General features: G+C 51.1%; 1 protein-coding gene across 5 annotated transcripts in view; it reads left to right on the top strand.

The window, feature by feature from the left end:
• The window catches only part of Mideas (mitotic deacetylase associated SANT domain protein), a 67,754-nt gene that overhangs the window by 43,925 nt on the left and 11,600 nt on the right, over window positions 1–12,229 (top strand). For 4 of the 5 annotated variants that reach the window (XM_050164561.1, XM_050164556.1, XM_050164557.1 and 1 more), the window contains exons 2-4: window positions 1,952–3,610; window positions 4,656–4,955; window positions 11,481–11,823. In XM_050164561.1, the coding sequence (XP_050020518.1) occupies window positions 2,183–3,610; window positions 4,656–4,955; window positions 11,481–11,823 (2,071 nt within the window). In that variant the 5' untranslated portion in view covers window positions 1,952–2,182. The remainder of the gene's footprint in view (window positions 1–1,951; window positions 3,611–4,655; window positions 4,956–11,480; window positions 11,824–12,229) is intronic. The other variant, XM_050164560.1, reaches the window with a different exon arrangement.

The following is a 12,229-nucleotide window of genomic DNA, read 5'->3' as shown; positions in this document are numbered from 1 at the left end:
ATGTGAGCCTCCCTGAGCTTGCAGCCCCCTAGAGGCACACGGCCTGCTGGGGTTCCCTCTGACCTGTCTCCCCAGTCTCTTATCCCCTCTCTTCCTCTACAGACACACGGGCTTGGGTCTCCCTCAGAGAGGTGGAACTCCTCAGTCCCACCCTTCAGCTTCATGGAGGCCCCAGGGGGCTTTTCCCTCTCTGGCTGCCTTTTGGTTCTCTGCTGTGAATTGGTCTGGCTGCTCAAGAAAGGGGGTTTAAAAAGCAATAGTTTTTTTCTTCAAAAACCTTGTTACTCTGGTTAGCTCCGAGTTCTTGTCCAAATTCTCCCCTTCCTGCTGTGGCTAGGGTGCCTCAGAGCCCTCTCTGTCCCTCCTTCCCTGAAATTTCTAAGCAAATGAAAACAAAAGAGGCATCCAGGCTAGGGGCTCTACTGTCCTCGGGGCCCAGGAGCCGAGGAAGGAAATGGAGGAGGAAGTTACTCCCCTTCTGGGTGCTGGGTGAAAGTGAAAGAGCGGGAGGGGGCCCTCCAGTGAGTCAGGCAGCCAAGCTGGCTGGCAGGCCGGTCCGGGAGCCCGGGCAGCGGCGGAAACGTGCAGAGCCGCGATAGCGCCGTGTGTCTGGGAGGGGAACCGGGTAGGTGCAGGCAGGGCTTCTTGTGGGCAGGACTTGTGACGCCCGGTCTGTTCCCTGCTGGTTTTCTGGGAACTGCCCCACCTGCTAACGTGGTGTCTGTTGCTTTCAGAGCTTCTGGGGATCTGCAGATTCTCCTTTGCCCGCCTCTAGCCTTCCTGAGAGACTCAAGGCCAGAGCCTTGGGGAAAGAAGTGGGCTCTGTACTTCCCACTCCTACCAATTTCCCAGGGAGAAAACAAACAAAGAAACGAACACAATTTTTTTTTTTTTCTGAAGAAAGAACAAAAAATTAACGATCTAGCAAGCGGCTCTGCATGTTGTAAAATATAGGCCCGGATTCTGTTCTGTAGCAATGTCCATATAACAATCGTCTTGAACATCAAGTTAGAGGGGTTGGGGGAGTCTGGTCTGGCTCACGTGTATAACATGTGCTTAACATATAGGAAGCTCCCATCCCAGCAACCCCATCCCTAAAACTATGGTAAAGCAGGAAAGCTGAGCACTTTACATCACGGGACATGTTGGGGGCCTAAGTTCTGGAACTCTGAACCCTTTCTTAGTTCAATTCAGCTTTAGCCAGCCGCTCTTGAGCAGTGGAGGGGAAGGAGGTGGCAGCCGCCCTGCAGCTGCTGCTGGCTGACCAGCCACTAGACTAAATTGGGCCTCCATCCAGCCAGGGTTGCAAAACAGGTTCTGTGCTAGTTTGAGAAAGACTCTGGCAGCCAGAGCCCCACCCAGCAGCTCTTCCCAGGGGTGGGGCCTCACCTACATGCCTCAGCAGAAAAGGCTACAGGCCTAACTCTGTCTGGGTCCTGGGCTTTGCAACAGCCTGGTGTAGCTACAAAGGATGGGTGGCCATACTGGGAATAAATAGTCCCTGTCCCCTAACTTCCTTTGTCTTCAAGTGGAGTGTTGGAGGTGGCGGTGACCTGTGGGTCAGGGGCTTTTGTGTAGACAGATGTGTAAGGAGGACCAGACCCGGCCTGTCCGGTGCCTGAACCAGGTTTAATAGGACAAGGGTCTTTGTCTGTTTTCCCTTTTCTCGGTTTGCCTTGGGGCTTGGACTGCAGGGCAGCTCCACTTGGCCCCTCAGCATGTCTGTTTTTACAGGGCACAAATTACACACTCAAATGCCGAATGCATGGAGTCTAGCCAGAAGGTGGGACAAGGGAGAGTGACGGTATACCCGAGGAGACTGCTGTTCCTGCTGCCTTCCCGGCAGCTTCCCCCTGGTTCCTGGCCCCCGTGTGACCTGAGGCAGGGGGACACTGGTGCTGATCTCCAAGGATCCTGTGGCTGATGGCTCTCATCCCTTTTTCCTCCTCAGGCTCCAGGATCTGGTGCAGCAACATGATTGGGGGCGCGTAGCCGAGCCCAAGAACCGCTCCAGAAGAGGAAGGACCTGCGGACATTACTTGGCTCCTGTGTTTTCCTCTGCCCCTCTTCTGCCCTTACTGGCTACCAGCCTGGGACTGTGGCCAGTCTTCCAGCAGGACCTTCTCCCGAGGGATGGGCAGCTGCTGAAGGACGTCTCTGCCAGGGCTTAGTTGGCCACACCATGAACCTCCAGGCCCAGCCCAAGGCTCAGAATAAGCGCAAGCGTTGCCCTTTTGCGGACCAGGACCCAGCTTCCAAGGAACAGCCACCACCCCTGAAGGCGCCACCACAGTCCCTCAGAGCAAAGGAGGAACAGCAGTACGAGGCCCACGAAGGCCCAGCAGGGGTTGCCTCCACCACCCAGCCTGTGGAGCTGTCTCCTTCCAACAACCTGGCTCTGCTGAACTCTGTGGTCTATGGATCTGAGCGAACCACAGCGGCCATGTTGTCCCAGCAAGCTCAAGTAGGCTCAGTGAAGTGGCCCAACTCTGTGATGGCCCCGGGGCGGGGCCTGGAGCGCGCAGGAGGTGGAGGCATTAGTGACAGTGGCTGGCAGCAACAACCTGGCCAGCCTCCACCCCACGCCGCATGGAACCACCTGTCCCTCTATAGTGGGCCCAAAGGGAGCCCTCATCCAGGCGTAGGGGTCTCTCCCTACTATAACCACCCCGAGGCATTGAAGGGGAACAAACCTGGGGGTCCACAGCTGGATCACTATGGAAATGCAGTGCAGCCCATGGTGCCCCAGAAGATGCAGCTGGACGTGGGGAGGCCCCAGGCACCCTTGAACTCTTTCCATGCAGCCAAGAAACCCCCAAACCAGACACTGCCCTTGCAACCCTTCCAGCTGGCATTTGGCCACCAGATGAACCGCCAGGTCTTCCGACAGGGCCCGCAGCCCTCTAACCCCACCACCTCCTTCCCGCCTCAGAAGCAGCAGCAGCAGCAGCAGCCGGCAGCCCTGCCCCAGATGCAGCTGTTTGAGAACTATTACTCCATGCATCAGCCGCCTTCCCAGCAACCCCAGGACTTTGGCCTAGCACCAGGTGGGCCACTGGGACAGACCCACCTGGCTCACCACAGCATGGCCCCCTACCCCTTTCCTCACAATCCAGATATGAACCCCGAACTACGCAAGGCCCTCCTACAGGACTCCGCCCCACAGCCTGTGCTACCTCAGCCCCAGATGGCCTTCCCACGGCGCTCCCGCCGTCTCTCCAAGGAGGGGATTCTGCCTTCCAACTCCCTCGACGGAGCTGGCACCCAACCTGGGCAGGAGCCCACAGGCAATCTGTTTCTACATCACTGGCCTCTTCAGCAGCCACCACCGGGCTCCCTGGGGCAGCCCCATTCTGAAGCCCTGGGATTCTCATTAGAACTAAGGGAGTCTCAGCTGCTGGCCGATGGGGAGAGACTGGCACCCAACGGTCGGGAGCGGGAGGCTCCTGCCGTGGGTAATGAGGAGGTCATGAGGGCGGGGGGCCTAGGAGACTGCGGACAGATGCTGCGAGGTGGGGTGATCCACAGCACTAGACGGAGGCGCAGGGCGTCCCAGGAGGCTAATTTGCTGACACTGGCCCAGAAGGCGGTGGAGCTGGCCTCACTGCAGGTGAGAATGAGGGCTGCACCTGGCATCCCATCAGGCAGGGCTGGGGTGGGGTGGGAAATAAACGATGCTAGACTTATTGGGCAGTTTTCTCGGCTATTTAAAGGAAGGGAAAGTTCTGCATCCTGAAAACCTCTGCAGGAGGCACCCGAACAACCTGCAGGAATGCTGAGTGTTCTACACAGGGAGGTTGGTGGGCAGGAAAGTCCTTGTTGGCTTCCTCACATGAAATGAGGATTGGGAGCAGGGGGTGCCGAGAGCCAGTATTCTAAGTTTCGAGGGTGTGCAGGTGGTTACAGAGACGATGCGTGTCAAAGTCATTAGGTGGGACCTAAAGTAGGTTTGCTTGGTTGGCTGTAAATCACGCTGCAGTAAAGGTATTTTTTTAAAGGGAGGAAAACCAAACAGAATTTGAGCACTTGTGTTACCTTGGGGTTTCAGTTTTATTTTCTACTTGCTCAAATGTAACTTCTCATCAAACACAACAGCAAGGGTAGATCTCCTGTCCCAGGTTCCTGTAAAGAAGTTGAACCAGTTAGGAACTTGCAGGACGGTGTAGTCTGTATAGACACCTCGTATTTGACCAGTATTTACTCTTTTCTTCCTTAGAAGTTGCAGCTAATGTTGTCTTTAGGTCCAAGTAGACACATAGGAGGCTGCAGAGTTTTAGGGCCTTCCCTCCAGTCAGGTAGCCATGAGAAAAGAGCTTCAGAGACCTCCCTCCTTCAGCTTGCCACAGCAAGGCCCTTTCTTGTGGGTCGCACCCTGTACTCTGAATGCTAAGCAGCTGAAGCTGTTTGTGGGCTGAAGTGACCCCTTGGAATCACCTGCTTCAGGCCAGGGTGGCACAGCTAGGCAGAATGGGGCGTGGATAGTATCCGAAATGTCGAGGAAGAGGGGTGGTCCAGAAATGCCAGGTTGTCAGAGACCAGGGAGTGGGTGGTAGCGTTGCTGAATTGAATGGGCATGGGAGTCCTAGATCAACAAATGGGGTCTCATCTTCTGAACCTCACTGCCTCCTCACTAATCTAATCTCCCTCCTCTCCAGGATGCCAACGGCTCAGAGGAGAAGCGGAAAAGTGTGCTGGCCTCCACTGCCAAGTGTGGGGTGGAGTTTTCTGAGCCTGCCTTAGCTGCCAAGCGAGCTCGAGAGGAGAGTGGAATGGTGCCCCTCATCATCCCGGTGTCGGTCCCTGTGCGGACGGTGGGTCCAGCTGAGGTGTCCCAAGTGGGAAGTGGTGATGAGGACGGGAAGGGTCTTGAACAGTACCCCCCTGAGCACAAGCCATCGGTCATCGTTACCCGCAGGCGGTCCACCCGAGTTCCCGGGACGGATGCTCCAGCTCAGGTATCCTCCCCAGTGCCCAGAGCTTCTAGCTACAAAGACTCCAAGGGAAACAGTAGATGCTTCGAGTATCCAGGGAGATACTATTTTCTTTCTTTATTTTATGTCTGTTTATCACATGCATGCAATGTCCAGGAGAACTGTAGTTGTGGACAGTAGGAGCCACCATGTGGGTACCTGGAATGGAAAGCTGGTCCTCTGGAAGAGCATCCAAGGGCTCTTAACCACAAATCCATCTTTCCAGTTGTCAGGGAGATACTATTTTTCTTTTCCAAATCAAACTGTACTAAGGAACACAGAGGGCATGAGACCGTTTCATACCTGAAATTGTGGTCACTGCAGAGAATCTAGGATGTGAATCTTTTTGTTGTTGGCTCCTCGAGAAGGCCGCGAGCTAGCCCCTGAGGTGCAGTGTTTGCTTGTTCTGTTCCATTCTGAGCTGAGCACCTTGGAACCTCCCTCTAAGACTGCATTCGTCTTTTGTCTTTTCTGTCCTTGTGCGTTCTGATAGGCTGTTCTGAGTGTGTACGTGTTCAGACCTGGATGAGAGTGTGAGAAGTTTCTCTTCATCTTTCTCAGAGTTTGGTGTTTAGCATGTCTTTGATGAGTGTTGGCAGCATGTATTTTTCTATCCTTCCGCTTTCCTCTTCTCTGTGTCCTTCAGAAATATTTTCAAGTCATGTACAATCGCGGTTTGCCATTTTCTAGCCTAACAACCTTTGTCTTTTAATAAGAACATCAATACAACTTCTGTTCTTTTGTTCACTTACTAATAAAAATTGTGTGCATGGTCTGCAATATGATGCTTTTTATATATATATATATATGTGTGTGTGTGTGTGTGTGTGTAGTCAATGTGTGTATGTATGTATGTATGTAGTCAATATGTGTGTGTATGTATGTAGTAGTAGACCTGCTAAACCAAGCTAATTAGCATAATTATTAACTAACGTCTTTATTTTTTTGTGGTGGGAGCATGTAGGATCTGGTCTCTTAGCAGTATTTCTGAGAGAAATACGGTTAGTGTGAAAGCCATTGAGGTACAATAGGCCTCTGAAACTGTTCCTTTAATCCTCTTCCCAGGCCTCACTCCTGCTCTAGCCCTTGACAACAGCCATTCTACTGTCTGCATGGAGCTATACTTTTCTAGACTCCACTGATAGAATCTCTACTTAATGTAATGACTGATATTCCGTGGTTGAACTCTATCACCTGCTGTTAATGCTGTTTACATCATCCTGTCTTTGCTGCCATCTGTCCCCCCACTCCCATGCTTTAAATTGACTGGGGTTGTCGTTCCTAACTCCCCTTTGTTAACTATGTATAATTATTTCTCTTTCAGTGGTTACTTTAGTAGGGCTTCTTATTTGGATTTCTGCATAGTGACCCAGCCACGGCTTAGACAAAGCAAGGCTGTGCAATGCAGGCTAGCTCAGGAGCTCTTTGACCCAGCTACTCCTGATACTTCTGCTGCTGCCTCTTCTTCCCCATTTGTTGTTTATATATGAACGGGTGTTTTGCCTGTATGTATGTCTATGTAATGTAAAGTGTATGGGCCTGGTGCCCATGGTAGCCAGAAGAGGATGTCAGGTCCCCTTGGGACTGGAGTTACAGTTAATTGTGAGCCACCATGTGGGTGATGGGAAATGAAGCTGGGTCCTCTGGAAGAACAGCTAGTTCTCTTTCTTAACTGCTGAGCCATTTCTCCAGACCCTTTTATTTTTCTGTTATCTTAGCACTGAGTATCTTGAAAATGGATAATAACTCAGTACTTGTGTGTTAGAGTGTGTACATGTGCACACGTGTACGAATGTGCATGCTTGCCTATGTGCACCTATGATGGCCAGAGGGATGTCTTTCCCAGTTACTTTTCACCGTAGTTTCTGAGATGGGGTCTCTTACTGAACCGGGACCTTGATGCTTTAGGTAAACTGGCTGCTAGCAGGCCCCAGTGATCCTCCTGTCTCCCCCTTCCACGTCTGGGGATTACAGATGTTTGCCACTACATCTGGCTTTTTTATGTGGGTTCTGGGGATCCAAACTGAGGTCCTGTTTGCGTGTCGAGCACTTTCCTTGCTGAACCATCTCCCCAGCCCTCCTGTATTTATTTATTTTTTTGTTTTTTCGAGACAGGGTTCCTCTGTGGTTTTGGAGCCTGTCCTTGAACTAGCTCTTGTAGACCAGGCTGGTCTCAACTCACAGAGATCCGCCTGCCTCTGCCTCGAGTGCTGGGATTAAAGGCGAGCGCCACCACCGCCCTGCCAGCCATCCTGTATTTATTTTTTCTATGAAACCTTTTTTCCTTCAGTATTGCTCAGTTAACATTTCCCCACCTTGGAAGGACTTCATCCTTTTTGACCCCACACCTATCCCAGATCTTTAATTTTATCAAGCTGTTTGTTCTGACATCTTCAGGAATGTCTCTTCTACTCAATTCAGATTTCCTGTCTGTTTGGTTGAAGAGCTAGCCTGTATGCCTGTTCTCCATAATAGGAACAAGGAAGGGGCAGGGCCTTCAGGATTATTGTGAGGTAATTAATTAAAGTTTATCAGCTCTCTAAGGTCTTGTTCTGTGGTTGGGGGAAAGTTCGCATTAGGGTCTGGAAGTTGAGGCCTGGCAGCTTGTGTCGAGAGTGGGTAAGAAGGAGCAACTACCTAGTCAGCACCTCCGCTTCATACGTGAGGCAACAGGTCCAGAAAAGTCTAGAGACTGTATTAATCTGCTTCCCGTCACTCTGACCAAAGACCCAAGGCAGGCTCACAGAATGAAGAGCTTTAGTTTGGCTTGTTGATCCAGAGCCGCAAAGTCCAGGGGCCTTTTCTGGCGATAATCATCTTGCAGGCAGAGTTTGGAGATAATTGCAGAGCCCCACAGAGAAAAAGATAGGGAACACATGTGTCTGTCTCTGGTCTCTAACTGCATTCTTCTGAGGCCACCCAGGATTCAACAGCGGTGGCTCCGCTGTCATGACCGTATCTAAACCTAATCAGTCACCTCCCTGCCTCTACATACCATCTGGGTTTCAGTTTCCTGCTTAATACTGTTGATATCGGGCTTTGAGGATTAAATCCCCATATGAGTGTGTTCTTGGGGTGCCAAGTACTCTCAACCTTAGTGCTGGTGACTCTGTACAGCCTAGTGGTAGGGCACTTGCCTAACATGTGCAGGCCCCAGGTTCCTTGCCCATCTTCAGTTTGTGTTAGAGGCTGGACGTTGAGGCCTGGCAGCTTGTCTTGAGAGTGGGTAGGAAGGAGCCTGGGCACTGACCTAAGGTCATACAACCAGGTAACGGCAGAGCTGACCCTGGATTGCATCTTCTGGGTTTCTGCCTGTGAGGGTGTCCGTTATACCAGCGGGCTCCGAGATTACCGTGAGATACTGCAGGGTAGTCAGCCCGAGGCTGTCTGCTTTCTGGGGTCCCATTTTGTGTTTATCTTTTGTTTATATTTATTTTGTATGTTTCATTGTAATATTGACATTTCCAATCGTGCATAAAAACAGAGAGGGGTCCAGTGAAAGAATGCTTAATCGTGACCCAGTTTTCACAGTTATATCAAAATACAGCCAGTCTTATTTCAGCAATACTTTCATGACCCTGAATTATTTTGAGGCACATTTAACACATTGTATCATCTCACCCACAAATATTTTTAGGTTATATCTGAATTCATACATACAGTCTGTTTTCCTTCCTTCCCTCCTTCCGTCCTTCCCTGTCACCATCCTTCCTTTCTTTTTAAAATAGTCTCAGTAGCATTATCACATCTTAAAAGTCAGAAATATTGGTAACAATTTAAGTCTCTTCCCTACAAATAGTTGGACTGGTTTTGTAAGGGATTGCCTAGCACCTCGGGGAGGCATTTAGCTCCTGCTCTAAGCAGTTTTCTGCTGCTGTAATAGACACACAGATCCAAAGCCACTTGAGGAGGAAAGAGTTTGTTTCATCTTAGAGTTTACAGTCCAATGTGAAGGGAAGTCAGGACAGAACTCAAGACTGGAGCCTGGAGGCTGGAGCCTGTGCAGAGATCATGGAGGGGCGCTGCTTACTGGCTTGCTCCCTCTGACTTGCTCAGCCTGCTTTCTTAAAGAACCCAGGACCACCCCATAGTGATATTTTATTTATATTTTAATAAATAAAGCTTGCCTGATGATCAGAAGGGCAAAGCCAAGCCACTAGAGGTCAGGCAGTGGTGGCACACATCTTTAATCCCAGGATTTGGGAGACAGTGGCAGATAGATCTCTGTGAGTTCAAGGTAAACCTGGGCTACCCAAGATCAATGCAGAAACAAATCCAAGTGCTGGTGGCTCACATTTTAATCGCAGTCCTAGGGAGTCATACACCCTTAATCCCATCCCAGCACTAGGGGGAATATAAAATGGAAGGAGAGAAAGGCTCTGACTGCAATCACTCAACCTTGGTAGAGGTGAGACTTCTCTAGTGGCTTGGCTGCTTTTCTGGTTTTCAGGTTAAACCCCAATATCTGACTCTGGGTTTTTATTGTTGGTGCTACACTGCCTGGTGAGGAGTTGATTGCCCACAGTAGCCTGGGCCCTTCCACATCAATTAGCAGATGCCCAATCCGTGGAGGCAGTTCCTCAGCTGAGAGTCTCTCTTTCTAGATATGTTTGGTTTGCTTCAAGTTGACAGCGAGCATAGGTCAACTGTGGTTTTTTTCTTTTCTTTTCTTTTTTCCTGTGTAGTTAGACTGTTCCCCTAAAGGCGGAAGAATGAATGGTCTCAGTTCATCCTAATTAGTAGAAGGGAAACGAGGGCACACAGGACAGAGTAAAGGTCATGCCAGGGCCTCAGAAGCAGAGAGCCCCTTTGGCTGGATCCTTGAAGTAGGGAGGGCCTGTTCTCTCTCAGACAACATGTCTGGCTAGGTTTACTGTGTGCCCAGAGATAGCTTAGGAGCTGTTTACCCATGACAGCTGTTTATTTCCCCTTTGAGAGGGTTAGGCTATTTCTTGATGGCCCTGCTTTTTATTCTGTATAGAAGCCCATAAAACATTTTATTTGTATTTTAATAAATAAAGCTTGCCTGATGATCAAAGAGTAAAATGGCCTCAGTGGCCAGCCTTACAGACCAGGCAGTGGTGACACACACACCTTTAATCCCAGTGGCCGTGCTAGTTTGTCATAGAAACCAGGAGGTGGTGGTGCACGCCTTTAATCCCAGCACTAGAAAGGGATGTAAAACGGGAGAAGACAGCTCTCAGGCACAGTCTCATTCTGAGATTCCTGAAGGCAGGATCGCTGTTTCAGGCTGAGGTCGAGGTAAGAGCCAGTAGCTGGCTGTTTTGCTTTTCTGACCTTCAGGTTGAGCCCTGATATCTGTCTCTCGGGTTTTTTTTTTTTTTTTTTTAATTAACCATGCTACAGGTGTACCACATAGGCGAAGTGTGAGCTAGGAAGGCACACTGACAACATGGGTGGGCTATCCTCTGACAGTAGCAGACCTAATCCAAGTTAACGTTCTGCAGGAGCAGACTCCTGTTGCATCCTGTGGGTTCCTTCCCAGCTCGGGTTCTGGCACACGGTGCAGGCTTCTATCCCATGCAGAGCCTGGTCCTTCGTTAGAACAGGAATGCTACTCCAGCTGCAGAGGATCGATTTCCACAGATTAGCTCACAGTACTCTACAGGCTGAGCCATCCTTGTTCTGCTGCCCTCTCCAGGCTGAGGGTCTGAATGTCAGATGAGAGGGAGAAATCCTGTGGGTGGGAGGTGGCGCTCAGTGTAGGGTGCTTGGCTCATACACGTGGGACCCCGGATTCGGTCTCCGTTACCACAAAGGCAAGCAGGCTTGTTCATTTCCACCTGCTAGCTTATTGGATCTTCACTGCTGCCAGGTCTGGTGTTGTCTCCTCCTTTTCCGCATTCACAGTGGGTTGGCATAATGGCTCAGCGGCTAAGATCGCTTGCTGTTCTTCCTCAGACGGGAGATGGGTTTCTGGCACTACTGGGGCATCTCGTAAGCACCTGTACCTCCAGCTGCAGGGGCTACTACTCCCTTGTGAACTCCTTGGGTACACTCACACAGACGTATGTGTGCACATAAGTAAAAACAAATTCAGTCTTTTTTTATATATATATAAAAAAGGGAAGACGCGCGTGGGCAATCCGCCATTGTAAATAGCCAGCAAGGGTGATAGATCCTGTCCGAGCAGTGTAGCAAGCATCCGGGCCCTTCCTAACTGGACTCTTTCCCTAGTGCATACATCGCAGCATTGATGGGAGCTATGGCCCGGGACCCAGATTTAGGACTGAGAATAATTTCTAGGGTTTGACAGGATTCCTCCCTATGTCTCAGATGTGAAACAGGTGGCTCCCAAGACCTACACTGCTCTGGCCGGAATCTGCTGGGAGGAGACACTAGGCTGGGCTTTTGGGCCTTCTCCTCTTTCAGGCTGTCTCGGTGGGTACAGCGGGCAGATAATTTTCAGAGATGACAGCGGCAGGCTCCAGTCAAGACTACAGGTTTCTGGGGACACACAGAAGGCTGAGCTTCTGTTTCCGTGTCTAGGCTGAAGACCTGAACGCCAAGTTGGAGGGGGAGCCTTCCATGAGGAAACCAAAGCAGCGGCCGCGGCCGGAGCCCCTCATCATCCCCACCAAGGCGGGCACTTTCATCGCGCCCCCTGTCTACTCCAACATCACCCCCTACCAGAGCCACCTGCGGTCTCCTGTCCGCCTAGCTGACCACCCCTCTGAGCGCAGTTTTGAGCTGCCCCCCTACACACCGCCCCCCATTCTCAGCCCTGTTCGGGAAGGGTCCGGCCTCTACTTCAATGCCATCATATCAACCAACAGCATCCCAGCCCCTCCTATCACGCCAAAGAGTGCCCATCGTACCCTGCTCCGTTCTAGTAAGTGACCTGGTGGCTGTACTGGTGGGGAATGCAGGGGAAAGGCCGTGCAGTCTCTGGGTGGTTGTGCGGCTGGCGGCTGGAAGAAGGAACTCTCCTGTCTCCTCCAGAGCGGGTGGTGTGAGGCTTGGTCCTCCTGTCTCCTCCAGAGCGGGCGGGTGGTGTGAGGCATGGTCCTCCTGCCTCCTCCAGAGCTGATGGTGGAGTTACTGTGATATTCATCTATTAGATCCACACACAGCAGTTTCCTCTGGGTTAGCCTAGTAGCAACCTCCCTGGGTTGTGGTAGAGATCACATAGGTTAGCGTTGTTTTTATTAGGTGACTGACTTGGTCTCCTGGGCCCGTTTGAGCAGTCATTTTGGTCAAGAGCAGGCTTCACAAACAGCGAGGCCTAAAACTGACCA

The sequence above is a fragment of the Alexandromys fortis genome, unplaced genomic scaffold (genome assembly GCF_014885135.2).
Source record: "Alexandromys fortis isolate MF-2015 unplaced genomic scaffold, M_Fortis_MF-2015_v1.1 scaffold_159, whole genome shotgun sequence".
NCBI lineage: Eukaryota > Metazoa > Chordata > Mammalia > Rodentia > Cricetidae > Alexandromys > Alexandromys fortis.
The sequence above is the reverse complement of the archived record's forward strand: the minus strand, read 5'-3'. Positions and strand labels throughout refer to the sequence as shown.